Consider the following 25,167-nt stretch of genomic DNA (forward strand, 5'->3'; position numbering starts at 1 on the left):
TTCATCACATTCTGCCAATCAGAAAAATAATAATCTTTATTATTGTCACAAGTAGGCTTACATTAACATTGTAATGAAGTTACTGTGACAATCCCCCTAGTCGCCACACTCCGGAACCTGTTCGGGTACACTGAGGGAGAATTCAGAATGACCAATTCACCTAACAGCACATCTTTCGGGACTTGTGGGAGGAAACCGGAGCACCCGGAGGAATCCACGCAGACACGGGGAGAACATGCAGACTCCGCACAGACAGTGAACCAAGCCGAGAATCGAACCTGGGACCCTGGCGCTGTGAAGCAACAGTGCTAACCACTGTGCTACCATGCCCAGGACCCTTTATGCATATTCTCTTTATGTATTCTGCCAGTCAACCTTCTAACTATGCTAATATGTTACCCGCTACAACATGAGCTTTTATTTTCCACTATAACCTTTGATGTGGCACTTTATCAAATGCCTTCTGGAAATCCAAGTACAGTACGTCTACAGGTTCCCCTTCATCCATGCATGCTACTTCATTAAAGAACTCCAAAACATGATTTCCCTTTCACAAAACCATGCTGACTCTTCCCGATTACCTTGAATTTTTCTGAGTACCCAGCTAGAACCCCCTTAATGTTCGATTCCAGCACCTCCCCCATAACAAATGAGCTGTGACAAAGAGTCATTCAGACTCAAAATATTAGCTCTCTTCTCTCTCCACAGATGCTGTCAAACCTGCTGAGATTGTCCAGTATTTTCCATTTTTGTTTCAGATTCCAGCAACCGCAGTAATTTGCTTTGATCTATAAATGTGCTATCTGTTCTACTATTTAGTTAGATCATGGATGACCTGTTTGGTTTTCTCGGTTTGATTGGTGCCAGACTATCAACTGCAACCATCGCTGAGCACGTCGTAAACCAAGTCCTGGTCATATCAGCAACTTGACAGGTATTAGACATTAGTGGGGACAGGGATGAGAATGTTAACCTGTGGCTCCCAGGCCTTTCAGCCCCTCCAACCTGTCCCACGATTCAACTGGGTCATGGCTGATCTGTATCTTTAACTCCATCTATCCTTGGTTCTATAATGCAGAATCCCCATGCCAACATTAATCTATCAATCTCAGTTTTCAAATTTTCAATTGAAACCCAACTTCAACAGCTTTTTGGAGGGAGAGTGTTCCCGATTTCCACTACCTTCCGTGTGAGATTCTGCTACATGACTTCACCCCTGAATGCCTAATTTTTTGAGCTCCCCTCACCAGAGGAAACAGTTCTTCTCCAGCTGCCTTAACCAATCCTTTGATCATTTTAAACGCCCCTATTAGATCATCCTTTAATCTTTGACACACCAGGGAAGACAAGCCTAGTCTGAGCAACTTGTCATCATAAATTAATATTTTTAGCCAAGTTTATCATTCCCGCTCATAAATAGAAAGGGGTGGAATTTCCTCCCCCTCCTGGGTGTACAGCATCACCTTGAACGCATAGCATGGAGGCAAATCAGGTGGAGAGGGTCACCTGCCATAAGGGACCAAAGTTTCCCTCCCCACCATGCCCCCTCCCCCACCTGCGCCACCCAACCCACACGTGTGTGATCCTCCCAGTCTGAATTTCCTCTATTCATTATGCAATGACAATAACATAAAGCTGCATTTAAATAGCTCCGCTAATGTACTAAAATATCCCAAAGGCAAAACTGGACACCAAGCCACATGTGATATTAGGACAGATGACCAAAAGCTTAGTTGGAGAGGTATGTTTCAAGGAGAGAGGGGCAGAGAAATTTTCAGAGCAAAGTGCCGAGCTGAAGTCCAAACTTATTCCTCGTTTCCTCGACAGGAAAAACAGCAATGGTTTTAAAAGAAATGTTATGGAGCAAAATTGTGGAGGTGTGAGTGGGCTGTGGTGTTTAAGACAGAAACCAAAACCAGGAAGTGATACGTTCTCAGGATGCATCCATAGTTAATGCAAAAGTCTGCCATTTCACTTAGTCCTTGTTACCTGAAACCTAGCCAGCATGTAGATGACAAACACAATCTGCACATATTAAAGGAGAGCTGATTTCCTTGGGCCAAGTACCATTCACCCATCCATCACCGGTGCTCGCTGACCTACATTAGCTTCCGGCCCAGCAATGCCGCAGGTTTATCCTTAATTTGAGATCCCTCTATGGGCCTCGCCCTTCCCTCTCTCTAACCTCTGCCAGGCCCACATGAATTCTATACTCCTCCAATTCTGGCTACTTGTGCATCCTTGATTTTAACCATTCCACCAGTGGCTGCCATTCCTTCAGCTGTCTAGGCCCCAGGTTGTGGCATTCCTTCCTTGAAATTCTCTGTATTGCTAACCCTCTTCTACCTCTCCCTGTCCTAATACATCTTTATATAGTTAAATGCCAAATAGGTCCTTGGGATGTTTTGCCATGTTTCTTTTTAACAAACAATTTTCTTGAGGTATTTTAGGCATATAGAAAAAGTGACATTGTACAGTACAAAAAAAAAGTCAAGACACAAATTAAACATAGTGCAAACCACGGCTCTGTTCACGCAAGGACCTGCCTCAATATCCCCCTACTCTACTCTACCCTAGCCCCCCCCCCACTGACGCTTACTCCTCTGCGAAGAAGTCAACAAATGGCTGCCACCTTCGGGCGAACCCTAATAGCGAACCTCTCAAGGCGAACTTGACTTTCTCTAGGCCAAGAAAGCTCGCCATGTCCGATAGCCATACCTCAGCCCTCGGGGGGCTTTGAGTCCCTCCATGCTAACAGTATTCGTCGCCGGGCTACCAGGGAGGCAAAGGCCAGAACGTCGGCCTCTCTCTCTTCCTGGACTCCCGGATCCTCCGAAACCCCAAAGATTGCCACCTCAGGGCTCATTACCACCCCAGTTTTCAATACCCGGGGCATGACATCTGTGAATCCCTGCCAATACCCCTTGAGTTTAGGGCACGACCAGAACATGTGTACATGGTTAGCCGGCCCTCCGGCACATCTAGCACACTTGTCCTCCAGCCTGAAGTATCTGCTCACCCGGGCCACCATCATGTGGGCCCGGTGCACGACCTTAAACTGGATCAGGCTGAGCCTGGCGCATGTTGCGGTCGTGTTTACTCTGCTCAGGGTATCTGCCCAGACACCGTCCTCCAGCTCCCCCCCCCCCGAGCTCCTCTTCCCACTTAAGCTTTAGGTACTCGGTCTGCGTATCCTCAGCTCCCATTAGTTCCTTGTAGACGTCTGAGACTCTACCCTCTCCCACCTCTCCCCTAGAAACTACCCTGTCCGGCCTCCCCTTCGGCGGGAGACGTGGGAAGGACGGCACCAGTCTGCGTACAAAATCCCGCACCTGTAAGTATCTAAAGTCGTTCCCTCTCGCCAGCCCAAACTTCTCCTCCTGCGCCCTCATGCTCTGAAAGATCCCTTCCAGGAACAGATCCCCTATTCTCACAAACCCTGCCCTCCTCCAGTCGATATCCCCCATCCATGTTCCCCGGGGCAAATCGGTGGTTGCCGCAGATTGGGGTCCACACCAATGCTCTTACCTCCCCTACATGCCTCCTCCACTGGCCCCAGATCCGAAGAGCCACCACCAATATCGGGCTGGTGGAGTACCGTGCCGGCGAAAGCGGCAGAGGCGCCATGACCAGAGCTAAGCTAGTGCCCCTGCACGAAGCAGCCTCCATCCGCTCCCAAACCGACCCCGCACCCACCCATCCATTTCCTTATCATCGCTATGTTGGCTGCCCAGTAATAGTTGCTGAAGTTCGGCAACGCCAACCCCGCTTCTCCTCTGTTCCTTTCAAACATCACCCTCTTCACCTGGGGACTTCCCTGCCCATACAAACCCCAGAATAATTTTATTCAGCCTCTTAAAGAAGGACCGCAGGATAAAGATGGGGAGACACTGGAAAACAAACAAGAACCGCGGGAGAATCATCATCTTAACAGTCTGCACCCTCCCCGCCAATGACAGCGGGAGCGCATGCCACCTCCGGACCTCCTCCCTCACTCGTTCCACCAGTCGGGACAGGTTGAGCTTATGCAACTTGCCCGAGTCCCGTGCCACCTGAATCCCCAAATATTGGAAACTCTCCCCCACCAGCCTGAATGACAACCCCTTCAGCCTACTCTCCTGCCCCTTCGCCTGAATTGCAAACAACTCGCTCTTAACCATGTTCAGTTTGTATCCGGAGAACCGGCCAAATTCCCTCAGGGTTGCCATAATACCGTCCATCCCCACCATTGGGTCCGATACATATAATAGCAGATCGTCTGCGTATAACGAGACTCTATGTTCCACTCCCCCCGGGGCCCGGACCAGCCCTTTCCAGCCCCTTGAAGCTCAGTGCAATTGCCAGCGGCTCGATGGCCAGCGCAAACAGCAGTGGGGAGAGAGGGCAACCCTGTCTTGTCCCACGGTGCAGTCTAAAATAGTCCCGATGTCGTCCTGTTCGTCCTTACACTCGCCTCCGGGGCCTGATACAATAGCCTAACCCAGTCGATGAACCCCCCCCTGAACCCGAACCGTTCTAGTACCTCCCACAGATAATCCCACTCGACCCGGTCAAAAGCCTTTTCAGCATCCATAGCTACCACCATCTCTACCTCCCTACTCTCCGGGGGGGCATCATAATCACGTTGAGCAGCCTTCCTATGTTGGACACCAGCTGCCTCCCCTTTACAAACCCGGTCTGGTCCTCCACAATTACATCCGGGACACAGTCCTCAATTCTAGTCGCCAAAATCTTGGCCAGTAACTTGGTGTCTACGTTGATCAAAGAGATCGGCCTGTATGACCCACAGGCCTCCGGGTCCTTATCCCGTTTCAGAATGAGCGAGATGGTGGCCTGCGACATCGTCGGGGGTAAACTCCCTCTGTCTCTTGCCTCGTTAAAGACCCTGACCAGCACCGGCCCCACTATCCCGGCAAATTTATTGTAAAACTCCACGATGTTTTGCCATGTTAAAGGCACTGTTCAACTGCAAGTTGTCATCAACTGAAAATAATATTTAATTAATCATATTTCCCGAGGAAAATGGAAAAGCAAAATTAAAGCCATAAAGTCACGACATAAACACATTAAAGCTCAATCTCTGTCTAAATGAAAAGTGATGATTTCCATTTCCAGCCTGCAGCTGATATGCTCCAATCTGGGTGACACTTGAAATGCTCGGCCTTCTGTTTTTAATATAAGGATAATCTATAATCACAAGACATGTACTATGGCCAATATATCTTTGATTCCACTGTTTGCTCAGTTGTACCTCTGATGATAATCAGATTATGATCACTACCCGTGATGCTACAATACAAATACTTCACATAGAATTTACAGCAGAGAGACAGGCATTTTCTCCCAACTGGTCCATGCTGGTAATTATACTTCATAAAGAGCCTCCTCCCACCCCTCTTCATCTCATTACAATATTTCCTTCTTTCCTTTCTCCCTCATGTGTTTATTTAGCTTCCTCTTAAAGCCACCCGTGCAATATGTCTCAGCAGCTACTTGCAGTAGCAGTTTCCACATTCTCTTGTTCATAGGATGCGAGTGTTGCTGGCAAGCTGTGGCTCATCCCAAATTTCCCCCAAAAAGATGGTGGTGAGCTGTCTTGTTGAATCGCTCCAGTCCACGTGGTGAAGATGCGCCCACAGTAATGGTAAAGAGGAGGTTTCAGGGTTTTGACTCAGCAATAGTGAAGGAATTACGATATTCAAGATTTCCCAGCCAGGATGGTGTGTGACTTGGGAGAGAAACTTGAGGGTGGTGGTGTTCCCATACATCTGCTGCCCTGGTCTTTCTAAATTGTGGTGGTCGTGAGTTTGGAAGGTGCTCTTTAAAGAGCTTTGGCAAGTTGCCGCAGTGCACCTTGTAGGCGGTACACAGTGCTGGCACTATGCTATCGGTGAAGGAAGTGAACTTTTGAGGTCGAGGATGGGGTGCCATTCAAGCGGGGTGCAATGTTCTGGATGGTGTCCAAGGTCTTTGAGTGTTGTTGGAGCTGCTCTCATCCAGGCAAAAGGAGAGTATTCCATCACACTCCTGACTTGCAGATGGTGGATTTTGGGGGGTCAGGATGTGAATTAGTTACCACAGAATTTCCAGCCCCTGACCTGCTTTTGTACCCACAGTATTCTCACCACTCTCTGGGTAAAGAAGTTTCTCCTGTACTCCCTATTGGATAATATTAAAGGACTGCCTCATAGTAATGGACCCTTGTCTCAGTTTTCCTTACAAGTTGAAATATTTTCTCTACATCCACCCTATCAAATCCTTTCATAATTTTAAAGACTTCTATCAGATTCCCCTTCTCTTTTCTACAGAAAAGAAACCAATCTGTTCAGTGTTTCCTGATGTTATAACCCTCCCAGTTCTGGTAAAATCTTCGACAATCGAGGGAGGATTACAAAATCAGGTTCCAAGAATACCATCCACTTACCATTAACTTCGATCAGATTTGCGTTCTTCTGACTCAAGATTACGTAAAGTTCCCGCTGGTCGGACTTTTTGCCAACAACCCAATAATCCGTCATCGCCTTCACAATGATCTCTTCATCCTCATCAGCCCTGCGCAAATTACAATACGCAAGTTAAGCAAGAACAAATAAAGCTCGCCATAAATAACTGCCCATCTTTGAAAAGTCCCAGTTTAAGAAAATCAAGGGAGTACCTTGAAAAATCACTGTTAATGTCCCCGAGGATCTTCATTAGGTCAGGGTGGACCGATGTCAAGGACATGCTGGATGTTTTACGCATGTGGATGGTTGTTTTCTCAGCCAGGTTCATGTGGTTGAAATAAATAAATTTGAAATGTGGTTCCTTTTCTGGTCTGCAAGATAAAGAAGTGCATCAAAGTTTGACTGATGCCATTTTTTCCCCTTCTTACTTTAGGTATAGCCCTCCTCTCTCCCTTCACCATCACATTTATTTGGCGTATAATTCCAAAAACATTATTTAAATGAGAAAGCCACTGAATGTTAAATTTTATGTTTTCATATACGTGCGACAGCAGGGCGGCACAGTGGTTAGCACTGCTGCCTCACACACCAGGAACCCGGGTTCAATTCCGACCTTGGGTGACTGTGTGGAGTTTGCACGTTCTCCCCGCATCTGCGTGGGTTTCCTCCGGGTTCCTCCCACAGTCCAAAGATGTGCAGGTTAGGTGGATTGGCCATCATAAATTGCCCATATGTGTGTCTAAAGGTTAAGTGGGTTTACAGGGATAGGGTGGGGGGAGAGGGCCTAGCTAGGGTGCCCTTTCAGAGGGTGAGAGAAAAGAGTCATCACAAATTGTGACAGTAAGTGCATGTTACACCCAAGCTTTGTAACAGACTGATGGAATGTTTTGCCACGATCAGCGTCCTCATTCCCTGTTGGTCAAGTCTCTGCTTCCTGATTCATAATTTTCCTAAATCATATTGTGCAAAACCTGTCCTTCTTCTGGTACTGACTGCCAATTGCATGATGACAATCTGCTCTGTTGGGGGAAAAGCTGGAGGCAATCACTGCTCTGTCCAACCTTGGCACCTTGCAGCCTATGGGGTGTCAATGCTGAACGAGCAGCAGGAACTGGTTGAGCGTGTGAGCAAAGTAATGAAGCGAACGTAAATGCGATTCAGTCTATCCTGTGTCACATATGGGGCATCCCTCACAGTGCCCTATGCCATAGGGTAGAGAGAGGACATGTTGAAAAGGAAACCGACTGAAAGGAATGACGGGGAGATTGGAAGAGAAGAGAGAGACCCTGTTGATAAGCAGCAAGGGAAAAAGTAGACAATTCTCATTGTGCGGGATGGGGCAGGGTTCACCGCCAGCGCCGCTGGAAGAATGGAGGGTGGTGACTCCTGTCCGACTTAGTAGTAAAACAATTCCTCCTCCAAGTCACTGTGGGAAGCACCATAATTTTATACTACTATTGCAAAAGGATACAGTGTCGCAGGTTTATTTTGGGTCCATTTCAGCCTAGTGAGATTTGACGAGTGGAGTGCCACAGGGAGCAGTGCTCGGGCCTCAACTATTTATAATCTATATCAATGACTAGAAGAAGGGACCAAATGGATGGTTGTTAAGTTTGCTGATGACACAAAAATAGAACCATAGAAAAGTGGGGCAGCAAGGTGGCGCAGTGGTTAGCACAGCTGCCCATGGCACCGAGGTCACGGGTTCGATCCTGTCTCTGGGTCACTGTCTGTGTGGAGTTTGCACATTCTCCTCCTGTTTGCGTGGGTTTCGCCTCCACAACCCAAAGATGTGCAGGGTAGGTGGATTGAACACGCTAAATTGCCCCTTAATGGGAAAAAATGAATTGGGTACTCAAAATTTTTTTTTAAATAAAAGTTACGGCGTAGAAAGAGGCCATTCGGCCCATCGCGTCTGTGCCGGCCAAAAAAATGAAAATAAATTAGCCGCTCATTTTAATCTCATTTTCCAGCTCCTATCCTCCAGCTAGGAAAGTAAGTTGCGATGAGGGAAGGTTGGACAGGCTGGGCCTGTAAACATTGGAGTTTAGAAGATTAAGAGGTGATCTTATTGAGACATACAAGATTCTGAGGGGACTTGACAGGGAGGATGCGGAGAGGATGTTTCCTCTTGTGGGAGAGACTAGACTGGGGGACACAGTTTAAAAATAAGAGGCCTCCCATTTACGATGGAGATGAGAAGAAATATTTTCCCTCAGACGGTTGCGGAACTTTGGGGCTCTCTCTTCCCCAGAGACTGGTGGAGGTAGGGTCAACAAATATTTTTAAGGCAGATAGATAGGTTCTTGCCTAACCAAGGGAGACAAAGGTTATCTGGGGGTAGGCAGAATGTGGGGTTGAGGCCACAATCAGATCAGCTGTGAACTTTATGAATGGCAGAGCAGGTTCGAGGAGCCAAGTGGCTTATTCTTGCTCCTAATTCGTATGTTCACACGTATGTTTGGATGTAAACTTAGCAAGGGATCCACAAGCTATACCAATGCATTAAAGGTAACTACTTCAAATAAACTATCTATTGTCGGGCACTTAAAATTGTGTGTACTGAAAAGTATTAGACTCAGCAGATATAACTTGGATGTAATCTTCAAAATGCCTGGCATCAATTTCATAATCATTTGCACTGCAGTTAAAAATTAATTAACAATATGGCTGATCCTGGATATCGAGTAACAAGAGGCATATCCTATTAAATTAATTATTTGGATGATCATGAACAACTGCTCAGAGACTGAGCCATAAAGTTCTTGTCCTGTGATACGTCTCTAGTTTGTACCATCAATTCTTTCTCACACTAGTAGAACCATCGAGTCTGCACCTTCCCTCCGAAAGAGCACCCTACCTAAGCGCACTCCCCCGCCCTATTCCAGTCACTCCGTAACCCCACCTAATCTGCACATCTTTGGACGTTATAGGGCAATTTAACATGGCCAATCCACCTAACTTGTACATCTTTGGACTGTGGGAGGAAACCGGAGCACCCAGTGGAAACTCACGCAGACACAGGGAGGAAGTGCAAACACCAAATAGACTCAAGGCTGGAATTGAACCTGGGCCCTTGGCAGCATTGCTCATCACTGTGCCACCCACAGGTAATGTAGATAACTTATTGTATTCAGCGCCTTCAGGAGGCATGTCGGGCATTAAAAGTCATAGATACAGTTAATCAGTAAGAAGGGCCCCTGGTTCCCTCACGTAATCTCACAAGAGAGTCTGGCAAAACAACAGGAATTAATGATTCAGAAAGACAGACTTCGCGAAAGGCCTGAAATCGAAACAATCGAACAGTGAGCCTCAAAAGCTGCAGAGCCCCATTAATGAATCTCAAGCCCAATTCATTAATTAATTTCCAGCCCAATTCATTAATCAATCTCCAACCCAATTCATTAATCAATCTCCAGCCCAATACATTAATTAATTTCCAGCCCAATTCATTAATTAATCTCCAGCTTTAACGAGTACATTTCAGGCATTTAACATTCAAGCTTTGAAGGTGGAATTTCAAAACAAAAAATGATTTCCCCGATGGCTCACTGGATGGAGCCACTGCGATCGAACTGTGTGGAAACAGCTGATCTCAGCTCGGGTAACAGTGTTACAATTGTATAGAATTACAGATTACAACAGGGAAACAAGCCATTCCTAGTAAACCAGCCAGCTTCCTGAGTCCTGGCCTCATAGAGAAAGAAATAGAGGATTATGTGGACAGTGTTAGATGATGAGGAGGAATATGGGAGTGCCTTAAACACAGCATAAACCCCAGTCTGAAACAACTGAACTGGACGGCTCACTTCGGTGCTGTAAGGTCTATGCCAAGCTGTGTCATTCTATATAAAACTCTCAGAAGACCACAGCTGGAGTACTGCAAGTGGCTTACATCTCTCCACAACGGGAAAGATATTGAGGCAACAGAGAGGCCTGGCATGTGGAAATACAAATGTGAACAAACAGGGAGGTTAAGGGGTGCTTCAATAGAGATGCTTAAAATTGCGACAGGGTGGAGCAAGGATTAAAAAAAAAAAGACTTGTATTTATAAAGCACCTTTCATAACCTCGGGGCATTCTGAAGTGCTTTACAGCCAGTGAAGTACGTGCCGCTGTGGCAATGGGAAAATTAATATTTTGAAACAGACCGGTTCCCAGTAATGGAAGGGTTTAGAAGATGGGAACATTGACACAAAAGATTTAAGTCAGAGAGCAGGAGAAAGGTTTCTTATACAGAGGAGTGTAATAATGCGGAATACATTAACGGAGTAAGCAACCGAGGTTGAGATCAGATCAACATTTAAAAATAGATTTATGGAGGCGATTGAAGGAAAATAACTAACTAAAGGAATATGACAAGATGGCAGACACAGGAACAGATAGCTTGTATTTATATAGCACCTTTCACAATCCTGGAACAGCCCACAGTGCTTCACAGCCAATGAAGTACTTTTGAAGAGTAGTCAATAATGTAACATCGGCAACGTTGCAGCCAATTTACACACAGCAAGATCCCACAAATATCAGTGTGATAATGCCAAAATAATCTCTTAGCGATGTTGAGTAAGGAATAAATATTAACCATCAGGGAGAATGCACCTGCTCTTATTAAAAATGGTGCTCAGGATCTTCCATTTAAATTGCTACTGTCAACATTTCTGAATATTAAACCTACCCCACCCCCATTCATTTCCCCAAAGTTACTCATTTTCTGCAGATTTCCGAGTGGCACAGTGGTTAGCACTGCTGCCTGACAGCGCCAGGGACCCGGGTTCAATTCCTGCCTTGGGTGACTGTGTGGAGTTAGCACTTTCTCCCAGTGTCTGCGTGGGTTTCCTCGAGGAGCTTCGGTTTCCTTCCACAGTCCAAAAATGTGAAGGATTTAGGTGGACTGGCCGTGCTAAACCGCCCTGAATGTTCAGGGGTGCGCGGGATAAGTGGGGTTACGGGTTTGCAGGGATAGGGTTCTCTTTCAGAGGGTCGGTGCAGACACGATGGGCCGAATGGCCTCCTTCTGCACTGTAGGGATTCTATGATCCCGTTTATTGGGGCAGTCTAGTTCCCCATGGATGCACATATACATCCCTTTTCATTGCAGTGATCTGCTTTACTACAAGAGGTCTGTTTATACTTACGCGGATAACCTCTTGTTTGTATTGAACTGTTCACAGATATCTGAAGCCAGGAGTGTGAGCTGAGGTCCCACAAGGTTGTCCAGCCTCTGGCAAAATTCTCGAGTCAGCTCCACGGAGGCTAAGGACAAGGATAAAACATGAATATTAACATCACCATTCCAATGGTAAAAAAAGAATGGGGGGGGGATCATCAAAGGAAGTGGCCAGAATTGGGGTAATCACATATCTCAGAGGAGGTTACAAGGATAGAGAGGGCATTAATGGAGGGATTTAAATGCAAGGATAAGAATTTTCCTTGTCAAAACATTACTGGGCTTGGAGTCAGAATAGGTCAGTGAGCAACAGGAGTGTTGGGAGAGAAGGATACCAAATGTGTCTTCAAAGCGTTCTCTCAACAAATTCCACTGAATACCTCATATTAGGATGGCACTACAACCTAGATGAACGAATATGGGTAAAATTTACACCTTCATTTTTAGAAATGGATTTAAATGACTGATCAACGTATAATATGGAAGCTTGGCTAGAATAGAGGCAGAAATATTGGAAACTTTTAATAATAAATTAAATACTGCAATGGGTGAAGATGCGTATCCAACTGGATGAATGAACCAAGCTGGTCTTCCACATGCAAATTTACTGTGGGATCTTTAATGGAAAACGATATAAATATTAGAAATTAAAACAGGTTCCAAACAATTAAATAAAGTAACTCACCATTAATCAGAAAACACACCACTGCACTCATAGCCTGGAAACATAAACAAAGCATGTAAGCATGCTAAAATTGAAACGTAGAACCTTTTACATAAGAATTTACAGTGCAGAAGGAGGTCATTCAGCCCATCAAGTCTGCACCGGCTCTTTGAAAGAGCACCCTACCCAAGGTCACATCTCCACCCTATCCCCATAACCCAGTAACCCCACCCAACACTAAGGGCAATTTTGAACACTAAGGGTAATTTAGAATGGCCAATCCACCTAACCTGCACATCTTTGGACTATGGGAGGAAACCGGAGCACCCGGAGGAAACCCACGCACACACGGGGAGAACGTGCAGACTCTGCACAGCGAACCAAGCCAGGAATCGAAACTGGGACCCTGGAGCTGTGAAGTAATTGTGCTAACCACCATGCTACCGTGCTGCCCGTAATATTACATGGCCGTGATTATAATAATGCATCTAGTTTTTTGGTGGAACAGAATGGGAATTGTTGAAAAAATACATTTCGTCAAAGACTTTCATCTTGCACTGATCAGGATAATCGCAAGAATAACAATGTCAGGGGAAACAAGTATTGTTTAATTGCCAAGCACAGGTTTAAATTTCCAATAATGCTTGGCAGTTAAGTGTCAGTCACCATCAACTGGTACATTCTCCATGGCAACATCTCTACAAATCAGAGTCCACTTGCCAATCAGATCACATACAATATAAACAGCTTCTCATACAGTATAAAGTTGTAGTTTCCCCTGATGTTGGTATTCTTGTGACTGTTGATGAGTGCAAGATGAAAAGCTTCAACAAAATGTCTTTTTTGAACACTATATAAATAAAATAACAAGTCCTCAAATCAGTGATATATTTAACCTACAATGAAGCTACACAAACTACGTACAATGGGCAGGATTCTCTGATCCAGAGGCTAAGTGTTGACGCCATCGTAAACGCCGTCGCGTTTCACGATGGTGTCAACAGGCCCCCAGGAGCAGCGATTCCGAGCCCCTCAGTAGGCGAGCACGGCACTGGAGCGACCCACGTCGCTCCAGCTGCCAATACCGGCGTCAAATGGGCGCCGTTAGTCTGCACATGCACGAATGCGTGCATGCGCACTGCGACCGGCACGGTTGCGCGCATGCGCAGTGGCTTCCTTGTCCGCGCCGGCCCCGACACAACATGGCGTAGGGCTATAGAGGCCGACGCGGAGCAAAAGAGGCCCCCAGCCGAGAGGGCCCCCAGCTGAGAGGGCCCCCCCCCCCCCCGATGCATGCCGAGATCCCGCCGGGTAATACCACACGTGGATGGCGCCTGTGGGACTCGGATTTGGTTTGCGGCCACTTGGCCCATACCGTGCAGAGAATCGCTGGGGGGTCCGCGTAGAGCGGCCCCCGACCGGCGGCGCGCTAACCGCGCCAGCGCCAATGGCGCTGATTCTCCGCTCTCCGGACAATCGGTGGGGCGGCGTCACGCGATTCGCGCCCGGCCCGGCGATTCTCCGGCCCGGCGTGTGCTGAGAGAATCCCGCCCAATGTGTTCTGATATGCTAAATGCAATAACTTCTATATATTCCCTAAGTCAGAATCAATCATTCTATTCCTCAAGAATTAAACCTCAGTTTGTGATTTTAATTTTTAAAAATATTAACTTTAAATGATTTGATGCCCCAACTGTTGCCCTCTGGTGGGAGTGTCATAACACTGCAACTGAAGTTGTTTTGTTTAATTATACAGTGACACAAACAGTAGAAAAAAAAACACATGACGGGAAACATAGCCAAAAAACGGCAGAACCTGGTCTCGGCCAAAAACAAACTGCAACAGGCCAATAATGTTTTACTGCATCTGGGCATTACAAGAATTTTTTTTTAAATACAGTTAGAGTACCCAATTAATTTTTTCCAATTAAGGGGCAATTTCCAATCCATCTAGCCTGCACATCTTTGGGTTGTGGGGGCGAAACCCACGCAAATACAGGGAGAATGTGCAAACTCCACACGGATAGTGACCCAGAGCCCGGATCAAAACCCAATGCCGTGAGACAGCAGTGCTAACCACTACACCACCGGCCAATGAAGTACTGCTTGAAAATGTAGTCACTGCCGTAATGTAGGAAACGCAGCAACCAATTCTCACTCCACAAACTCCCACACACAGCATGGAGAGAATGAACAAATCATCTGTATTCAGTGATCAAAACCTTTACTTTGGAGGTCAGGGCAGGTCAGGAGTTAAAACCGGTGACTGTTCCATGATGGGGGACAGTACCACCAGTCTCTGATCACCCCAAGTCTTGGATGAAGGTTAAGTATTACAGCTAACCCGAGGAAGCGGCAATGGTTATGGGCAGAGTGCTCGGGGAGGGGGGGGGATGATGATCCTTAATGGAGAATGAGCGAATCCTTAAATTAGCCAACTGCCTCCACAACCTAAAGGGAGCGGTGCAGCGCCAGTAAAGAACGGGCCAATGATCGAGAGACTATTGAGCATCAGAAACCCAACCAGGATTTATACTGCTTAATTCAGGAGGGAAGCAGAAATATTCTGAGGGCTACAACGAGTCAACCCAAGGACAGTGATAGCCTACCAATAAGTGATCCCCTATAAGAAAGATCGTTGATGTAAATCATAAACCCCCCATTTAATTGCCCTAATCACTTGTTATTGGCCAGGTTTTGATTCCTATCTGGGGCCACATGTCTCTCTGGGCCATGGCTTCACTTCTACATGTAGAGTTTACATGGCCTTTTTATCCCAAAAAATCCAATACGATGGATCAGCTGAAGGCAGGATCAGTTACCTTTGTGCTCAAACAACTGCATCACCAAAGAACTTTTCTCAGTTCTCTGAACTATACGGCAGCATTAATCAAACAGGGGCAGCGACACCCACACAGGTTGGCTTCAAGTTAGTATCGCTTTTGTGTTTTGGCCATGTCACAAACTAATGAGGGTAGGTCTCGATTACACAATTTTGTATTTACCTGTAAACTCAAGGGTGTTAAGTCCCTTGTTAATTATTTAAGATTTGCCACATTGCACAAGAACAAAATGAATGTGACTGCAGGTACTGGACTTTAATAGCAGCCAAAGCCCAGTGAATAGCACTCTGTCATCTGGAGCCAAATGGTAAGGCCCACTCCAGGTTGACACGCACACTTCAGCACCGAGAGAGTGCTGCACTGTTACAGGTGCTGCTTCCAGATGACATGTTAAACTCAAGATTCCGCCTGAGGAGGATGTGAAGGATCTGATGGGGCTATGCAAGGAAGAGCCTGATGGTGTGCTGGCCAATATTTATTCCTTTAACCTACATCACTAAACCAGTTTGTCTGGTCATTAGCACTCTGATATGTGTGGGAGCTTGCTGTACACAAATTGCTGCCACATTTTGCGCATTACAAGAGAGTGACTACACTTCAAGAAGTGTTTCACTGGCTGGACAACACTTGTGATGATCTGATGCTTGTGATGCCTTCAGAAAGGGAAAGGTTTCCTTCTTTATACTTGTTCACTAGTCTTTTATTCAAATATTGTTTGTGGTGTGAGTCTGTTCCCTGCTATCTATCTGCATGAGGTTTTTGCATGGTTGTTTGAAGACAGATTTCACCTTGTAGACAATCAAGTGCAATTCTTCATAGGCACTGTCAGTATTCACAAAGATCCTGGGAAACCGAACCGCGAGTTCGGGATTGTTGATATCATACGGGCCAGTGAGAAATCTGAGGAAGAACAAACATCTTCAGGGTTAGAATCCTTTTATGAGGATTACGACTATGGCAGAGTGACGCTGAAGCAAGCCTGCCCCGCCCCAACCCATCTGCCTTCTATTGAACAGTGTGGCAAGTGTGCATTTCCAACAGTGGGATTTCTTTTCTTTTTAAATATAGAATCATAGAATTTACAGTGCAGGAGAAGGCCATTTGGCCCATCGAATCTGCACCGGCTCTTTGAAAGAGCACCCTACCCAAGCCCACACCTCCACCCTATCCCCATAACCCAGTAACCCCACCCAACACTAAGGGCAATTTTGGACACTAAGGGCAATTTATCACGGCCAATCCACCTAAACTGCACATCTTTGGACTGTGGGAGGAAACCCACGCACACACGGGGAGAAGGTGCAGACTCCGCACAGACAGTGACCCAAGCCTGGAATCAAACCTGGGACCCTGGAGCTGTGAAGTAATTGTGCTAACCACCATGCTACCGTACTGCCCTGACTTGCCAATTTTTATAATCAATGCCCCGGCCAATGAAGGCAAGCATGCCGTATACCTTCTTGACTACCTTCTCCACCTGTGTTGCCCCTTTCAGTGACCTGTGGACCTGTACACCCAGATCTCTCTGACTGTCAATACTCTTGAGGGTTCTACCATTCACTGTACAAACAGCTGGCTTATAATGCAGAACAATGCCAGCAGCGTGGGTTTACCACTCGGACTTGGCTCCCCACGCTGCAACTGGATCCTCGATTTTCTGACCAACAGACCACAATCAGTAAGAATAAACAACAACACCTCCCCCACAATAGTCCTCAATACCAGTGCCCCGCAAGGCTGCAGACTTAGCCCCCTACTCTACTTCCCTGTACACACACGACTGTGTGGCAAAATTTGGTTCCATTCCAACTCCATCGACAAGTTTGCTGACGATACGACCATAGTGGGCTGCATCCTGAATAACGACGAGTCAGATTACAGGAGGGAGATAGAGAACCTAGTGGAGTGGTGCAGCGACAACAATCTCTCCCTCAATGCCAGCAAAACTAAAGAGCTGGTCATTGACTTCAGGAAGCAAAGTACTGTACACACCCCTGTCAGCATCGACGGGGCCGAGGTGGAGATGGCTAGCAGTTTCAAATTCCAAGGGGTGCACATCTCCAAAAATCTGTCCTGGTCCACCCACGTCGTCGCTACCACCAAGAAAGCACAACAGCGCCTATACTTCCTCAGGAAATTCGGCATGTCCACATTAACTCACCAACTTTTACAGATGCACCATAGAAAGCATCCTATCGGGCTGCATCACAGCCTAGTATGGCAACTGCTCGGCCCAGGACCGCAAGAAACTTCAGAGAGTCGTGAACATCGCCCAGTCCATCACACAAACCTGCCTCCCATCCATTGACTCCATCTACACCTCCCGCTGCCTGGGGAAAGCGGGCAGCATAATCAAAGATCCCTCCCACCCGGCTTACTCACTCTTCCAACTTCTTCCATCGGGCAGGAGATACAGAAGTCTGAGAACACGCACGAACAGACTCAAAAACAGCTTCTTCCCCATTGTCACCAGACTCCTAAATGACCCTCTTGTGGACTGACCTCATTAACACTACACCCATGTATGCTTCATCTGATGCCGGTGCTTAGATTGCTGCATAAGATAAAGACGCATGGCACCAGGGCAAAGCAGTAGCTTGGACAGAGGACTGGCCAACCAACAGAAAGCAAAAAGTGGGGATCAATGGGTGCCTCTCTGGCCAGCAACCAGCAGCCTGTGGTGTCCCTCAGGGACCAGTGCCGGGCCCACAATTGTCCACAACCCACACAGATGATTTGGAGCTGGGGACCAAGTGTAACGTGTCCAAGTCTGCAGACGACACCAAGATGAGTGGCAAAGCAAAAAGTGCAGAGGACATCGGAAGTCTACAGAGGGATCCAGACAGGCCAATCGAAAGGGCTAGGTAGGGTCTGGCAGATGGAACACAACGGCGACAAACGTGAGGCCACCCACCCTGGGAGGAACAACAGCAAAAGGGACTACCATCCAAATGATAAGATATCAAAACATGCCGCTGTGCAGAGAGACCTGGGCGCGCTCGTGCACGAGCCGCAAAAAGCTGGTCTACAGGTGCAACAGGCGACCAAGAATGCAAATGGAGCCCCGTCCCCCATCGCCAGAGGGATGGAGCCCAAGACGAGGGAGGCCATGCCTCAACCGTACAAGGTGTTAGTGAGGTCACACCTGGAGCACCGTGCTCAGCCCTGGTCCCCCCACCGGAGAAAGGACGCACTGGTGCAGGAGGGTACGCAGAGGAGACCCACCCGGCCAATCCCAGGGCTGGAGGGGCTGGACCACAAGGAGAGGCCAAGCAGACCGGGACCGCACCCGCCAGAATCCAGAAGGATGCGGGGGGGGGGGATCCCACCGAACACACAAAGTTATGACGGGAATAGACAAGACAGACGCAGCCAGGTCGTCTCCACCGGCGGGCGGAAGCAGAACGAGGGGGCCCAGCCTCAAAACAAGGGGAAGTAGATCCAGGACCGAGCCCAGAAGGAACATCCCCACCCAAAGGGCCGCGAATCTGGAATTCCCCGCCCAGCGAAGCAGCAGAGGCTCCCCCACCAAACGTCTCCAAAACAAAGATACACAGTTTTTTTTTTTTAATACATTTTTCCTTTTCTGAGTTACCAAGCCAGGGCTCAGAGTGTGGGTCAGGGGCCAACCCCTAATCCAGCTCCTCGCCTGCTCCAAAAAACTAATTCAAATTGAATCGAATTCATGGTCCCCACAAGAGAGACATACCAGATCTGAACCCAAAGGCTCAATCTCCAGATACTTGATCTTAGCCAAAAGACTGAGAAGCGATGATACAGTTTTTTGAAGAACAAAGGGATCAAGGGTCATGGTGTTCAGGCTGGAAAGTGGAGCCGAGTGCACAAAAGATCAGCCATGATCTCATTGAGTACCCAATTCATTTTTTTCCAATTAAGGGGCAATTTAGCGTGTTCAATCCACCTATCTGCACATCTTTGGGTTGTGGGGCGAAACCCACGCAAACACGGGGAGAATGTGCAAACTGCACATGGACAGTGACCCAGAGCCGGGATCGAACCTGGGACCTCAGCGCCGTGAGGCCGCAGTGCTAACCCACTGCGCCATCATGCTGCCCCAACAGTGGGATTTCCCTGACCATTTAGGAATTTCAGCTCATAGATGGGTCTTTTATGCCAAAACAAATTCAGTAGCAGGCACAAATAAACCCAACACGTTATTCTCTTCTTGGATTCTTACCTTTATTAACCAAGTAAGAAGTCTGACAACACCAGGTTAAAGTCCAACAGGTTTGTTTCGATGTCACTAGCTTTCGGAGCGCTGCTCCTTCCTCAGGCATTGAATACAAGAGCAGGGAGATTATGTTGGAGCCGTATAAAATGCTGGTTATTTACCACATCTCCCTGAACGCTTCACGAGTTCCTATAATTAGAGTGAGTCAACCATTGGAATCTCTTGTTCTTCCTCCCTCAACCAAGACAACAGATTAACTACTCTCAGTCTCACCCATCATGGGTTCTTGCAGTGCACCAAATAGGTGCTCTCAAACTAAAAGCGCTGGCCTCCACACCCCACCTCAGGTACAGGCTTCTGGGGAAACTTCTCAAAACATCCCCTCACGAATAATAGCCTCAGTTCACAGAACATGTTGCCTTTTTAAAGACCAGGTCCCCATTCTAAATGAAATACCAGGACACTGGCTGCCACAGAGCTGGGTAAATAAAGGAGCCTTTCGGCGGTAGGTTTCAAGATCGATTCTCCGCTGCCAGTCACGCAGCACACTCTTGTCTCTATTTGTGAGACAATTCAAACCCTGACTTCAGAGTCTCTTGTCACAGTCTGTACTGAGACACAGTAATGTACTTACTGAAATTGGGAATGGATCACATTTTCATTCTCTGGATGTGGGTGTCGCTGGCTAGGCCAGCATTTATTGTTCATGCCCAATTGCCCTTGAGAAGGTGATGGTGAGCTGCCTTCTTGAGCCACCCACAGGTAGGTACACCCACAACCCTGTTAGGAGGGGAGTTCCAGGATTTTAACCCAGCAGCAGTGAAGGAACAGCCGATATATTTCCAAGTGACGATGCTGTGTCATTTGGAGTGGATCTTGCGTGGTGTTCCCAGGCGACTGTTACCTTTGTCCCTCTAGGCGGTAGAGGTTGAGAGTTTGGGAGGTCCCCTCCACTCACCACCACACGGCTGTGCTGCCAATGTCGCAGCTTCTAAAGCTGTTTGTGGGGAGCAGGTTTGTGAAAGCCTGTCCTGCCTGGCCCTCCACCCCCACACAAAATACAGAGATCAACACGCCAAGCTTAACACTTACAGCTGGAAAAATGACACCTCCAGCTTTCACAGCAGCATACCATGCCAATGCAATTAACTGGCTCACACCTACTCATACAAGATTAAATTTGGACTTGTGGTGCATTTCTGAATTACTGAGAGTGGGTGCAGTTGGTTCCTGGAGCCAAGCAGTGGGGGCTTTAAAAGCAATAGGAAGCTAAGTGCATTAACCCAGAAATTATGTCACTGTTTAGTTAAGAGTATTCACTCCTTTGGTCAGTTAGCTCGACACGGCACCCTTATCCACCTCTGCCTTCCAGCCCCAGGTTGCCACACCCCACTCTGTTACCCCCTATTCTACTCTGCCCAGTTACACCCCCACATTGCGATGGTCTAGCCTTGAATGAATTGGTGCAGATTTGTCCACACTGTGAGTTTCCATTCATTTCTCTATTCCCTCTCACCCGCCTACTGCAACACTCACCTGACCTTCACGTCGCAGCACCCAGGGCACATGGTTTGCCTGACTTTTGAAATTCTCTCCCTCCCCCTTAACCCTCGCAAGGCAGGCGATTCCAGCTCCGAGACATCTCTGGAGCACCTTTACCGCCAAGGCCATTTCACCATCACAGGAACGTGAGTTATCTGCCAAATCTCCCAGTCCACAGGAACACCAGCTCATACCGGGAAGAACTCTACAGGCTGCCCCCCTACTCAAATACTGGGATTCAAAGTCAGGTCGAACAACAAGGAATTCTTCCATACCGTCTTTATTCCATTTATTTGTTGACGGGATTTTTTTTCTTGTATTTTGCTTTTTAAAAAATAAATTTGGAGTACCCAATTCTTTTTTTTTCCCAATTAAGGAGCAATTTAACGTGGCCAATCCATCTACCCTACACACCTTTGGGTTGTGGGGGGTGAGACCCACGCAGACAATGGGTCTCCATTGCTCTCAAACTAAAATGCAAACTCCACACAGACAGTGACCCGGGGCCGGGATCGAACCCGGGTCCTCAGCACCGTGAGGCAGCATTGCTCACCACTGTGCCACACTGTTGACGGGATGTGTGTTGCTGGCTAGACCAGCATTTATTGCCTATCTTTAGTTGCCTCTGAGAAGGTGGTGTGAGCTGCCTTCTTGAACTGCTGCAGTCCATGTAGTGTAGGTACACCCACTGTGCTGTAAGGGAGGGAGTTCCAGGATTGTGACTCAGCGACAGTGAAGGAACACCGATATATTTCCAAGTCTGGATGGTGAGTAACTTGGAGAGGAACTTGCAGGTGTTGGTGTTCTGATGTAACAGCTGCCCTCGTCCTTTTAGGTGGTAGTGGTCAAGGGTTTGGAAGGCGCTGTTGAAGAAGGCACGGAGAAGTGCAGCAGGCATTTTTTTTTTTAAATTTAGTGTACCCAATTAATTTTTTCCAATTAAGGGACAATTTAGCGTGGCCAATCAACCCACCCTGCACATCATTTGGGTTGTGGGGACGAAACCCACGCAAACACGGGGAGAATGTGCAAACTCTACATGACAGTGACCCAGAGCCAGGATCGAACCTGGGACCTCGGCGCTGTGAGGCAGCAGTCCTTACCACTGCGCCACCGTGCCACCCTCGTGCAGCAGGCATTTTGTACCTGGTACACACTGCCGGCACTCTGTGCCAGTGGCAGGAGTGAATGTTTAGGGTAGTGGAAGGGATGGCAATCAAGCAGGCTGCTTTGTCCTGGATGGTGTTAAGCTTCTTGAGTGCTGTTGGAGATGCACTCATCCAAGTAAGTGGAGAGAATTCCATTACACGCCTGACTTGTGTCTTGGAGATGATGGACAAGCTTTGGGTATTCGGAGTCGAGTTACTCGCCAGAAATCCCAGCCTCTGACTTGCTCTTGTAGCCACAGTATTTATGTGGCCAGTCCAATTCAGTTTCTGATCAACGGTGGGTGTTTCCAGGATATTGGTGGTTGGGGATTTGGCAACAGTGATGCCATTGAATCTCAAGGGCAGGGAGCTAGATTCTCTCTTGCTGGAGATGGTCACTGAATGGCACTTGTGTGAAAAGAAAGACATGTATTTATATGGTGCCTTTCACAACCACCAAATATGCCAAAGAGCTTTAAAGACAATTTGCGCACAGAAAGCTCCCAGAAATAGCAATGTGACAATGAGCAGATAATCATTTTGTGATGCTGTGAGATACATTTTGAAGGGCAGCATGGAGATCTCCCCACTCTCTCTTTTAAGTAGTGCAGACGGGAGCTTTTGCGTTCACTTGAATGATTTGGATTTATTGTCACGTGTACCGAGGTACAGTAAAAAATATTGTTCTGCGTACAGCCCAGACAGATCATACCTTACATGAAAAATCATTGGATATGGATAAATATGAGGACATAAATATGAGGAACGAGGACACATCTGACAGTGTAGCACTCCCTCGGTGCTGCATTGGAGTGTCAGCCTTGATTTTTATGCTTAAGTGGGACCTGACCACAAGTTGCTGGCTCAGAAATGAGGGGCGCAATTCTCCGTAATCGGCGCGATGTCCGCCGACCGGCGCCAAAAACGGTGCAAATCAGTCCGGCATCGCGCTGCCACAAAGGTGCGGAATCCTCCGCATCTTGGGGGGCCGAGCCCTCACCTTGAGGGGCTAGGCCCGCGCCGGACTGTTTTCCGCCCCGCCAGCTGGCGGAAAAGGGCTTTGGTGCCCCGCCAGCTGGTGCTGAATTGACATTGCCGGGCGGCACATGCGCGGGAGCGTTAGTGGCCGCTCACGGCATCCCCGCGCATGCGCTGTGGAGGGAGTCTCTTCCGCCTCTGCCATGGTGGAGATCGTGGCGAAGGCGGAAAGAAAAGAGTGCCCCCTCGGCACAGGCCCGCCCGCGGATCGGTGGGCCCCGATCGCGGGCCAGGCCACCGCGGGGGCACCCCCCAGGGCCAGATCGCCCCGCGCCCCCCCCCCCCCCCCCCAGGACCCCGGAGCCCGCCCGCGCCGCCTTGCCGGTAAGGTAGGTGGTTTAATCCACGCCGGCGGGATAGGCATTCTAGCAGCGGGACTTCGGCCCATCCGGGTCGGAGAATCGCTGGGGGCTGGCGTGAATCCCGCCCCCGCCGGTTGCCGAATTCTCCGGCACCGGAGTTTCGGCGGGGGCGGGATTCACGCCAGCCCCCGGCGATTCTCCGACCCGGCGGGGGGTCGGAGAATCTCGCCCGAGAGTTTAATCAACAGAGCCATAGCTCACACAGAACTTGGATATGGTGATGGGGCAGCGTATAGGGGAGTGCTGATAAGCATGCACACTGAGATGTTGAGTGCATTGGCTAGTCTGCCAGTCTGCCTCCTGTCACCATCAAGGAGCACGGAGGAGTCCGGTTCCAAGTTGGCAGATAGAATAGCACAGAGCTTTCCCTCTCTAGCTCCCCTCCCGCAGATCCAAACAGACTGGCTCTGCTGTCTCATACCAGCTGCAGCCCTCGAGTGGACTGATCACTAAATCCTCTGCTTTCACTGTCAGGAAGCAGCAACACCCTCTGGCAAATCCAGCAGCTCATCACAGCGCCTCTCGTTTACTAATTCCCAAGGAGCTTAACAGGAGCATTAATCGGACAAAATTAATCACTTAAGGAAATGTTAGGGCAGATCACCATAAGTTCGGTCAAGTGGTAATTTTAAAGAGCATCTTAAAGGGAGGAAGTGATGTAGAGAGACAGAGAGGGTTAGGGTGGGAATTACAGAGCCTGGGGGTTCAGCCTCTGAATGTACGGTCACCAATGGAGGCACAATAAAAATTGGGGATGTGCAAGACGGCAAAACTGAAGGAACAGGGAGATCTCAGAAGGTTGTGGGGCTGGATGAGGTTGCTGAGCTAGGGAGAGGCGAGACCATGAGGGATTTGAAAACCAAGTGGTCGTGGTTGATAATGGGGGAGGACGGCTGAAGTGCAGGGGCCCGCAGATACTGTTGAAGTGGCATTTGATTGGGGATGGTTTGAGTGCAACGTTACAGGGGAAGTACCACTGGCTGTACATCAGGCTCCTACCATAATAAATGGTCAGCAGACTTCCGGGTGCGGCGATGACCAGCTAAGCCGCACGTTTCGGCAGCTCCCGGTGGAACGGACTTTTGGGCTCTTAATAAGAGCCCCAACGGCAATTTTTAACGGCTAAAAGCACTGTGCGGTAAACCAGAAGGGAATCCCCCCTGGATACGGATGGAAAAAGGAGAGGAAAGTGGCCGGATTGCGGTGGATCCTTTAGAGCAGCGGCAAGGAAGGCAAGCAAAAACCAAGATGGCGTCGGAAGGTGGCAGTTTAATATGGGGCCCTGAACAACACGAGTTTTTGAAACGCTGCGTGGAAGAGCTTAAAAAGGAGATGAAGAAGGAGCTGTTGGCCCCGATATTACAGGCAATCGAAGGGCTAAAGGATGAGCAAAAGACCCAGGAGCGGGAGCTTCGGGTCGTGAAGGCAAAGGCTGCCGAGAACGAGGACGATATACAGGGCCTGGTGGTGAAGACGGAGATGCACAAGGCATACCATAAACAATGTGTGGAAAGATTGGAGGTGCTGGAGAAAAACGCGAGGAGGAATAATTTAAGGATTCTTGGTCTTCCTGAAGGTGTAGAAGGAACAGACGTCGGGGCATATGTGAGCACGATGCTGCACTCGTTAATGGGAGCGGAGGCCCCGGCGGGTCCGCTGGAGGTGGAGGGAGCATACCGAGTGATGGCGCGAGGACCGAGAGCAGGTGAAATTCCTAGAGCCATAGTGGTGAGATTTCTCCGTTTTAAGGACAAAGAGATGGTCC

At 48.2% G+C, this 25,167-nt stretch overlaps 1 protein-coding gene across 1 annotated transcript in view; it reads right to left on the reverse strand.

Moving 5' to 3' along the window:
• The window catches only part of LOC140394338 (vacuolar fusion protein CCZ1 homolog), a 65,843-nt gene that overhangs the window by 10,710 nt on the left and 29,966 nt on the right, over positions 1-25,167 (reverse strand). The window contains 5 exon segments of the mRNA XM_072481534.1: positions 6,425-6,552; positions 6,656-6,814; positions 11,582-11,699; positions 12,299-12,332; positions 15,909-16,020. Coding sequence (XP_072337635.1) covers positions 6,425-6,552; positions 6,656-6,814; positions 11,582-11,699; positions 12,299-12,332; positions 15,909-16,020 — 551 coding nt within the window.

The sequence above is a fragment of the Scyliorhinus torazame genome, chromosome 17, assembly GCF_047496885.1.
Source record: "Scyliorhinus torazame isolate Kashiwa2021f chromosome 17, sScyTor2.1, whole genome shotgun sequence".
Lineage (NCBI taxonomy): Eukaryota > Metazoa > Chordata > Chondrichthyes > Carcharhiniformes > Scyliorhinidae > Scyliorhinus > Scyliorhinus torazame.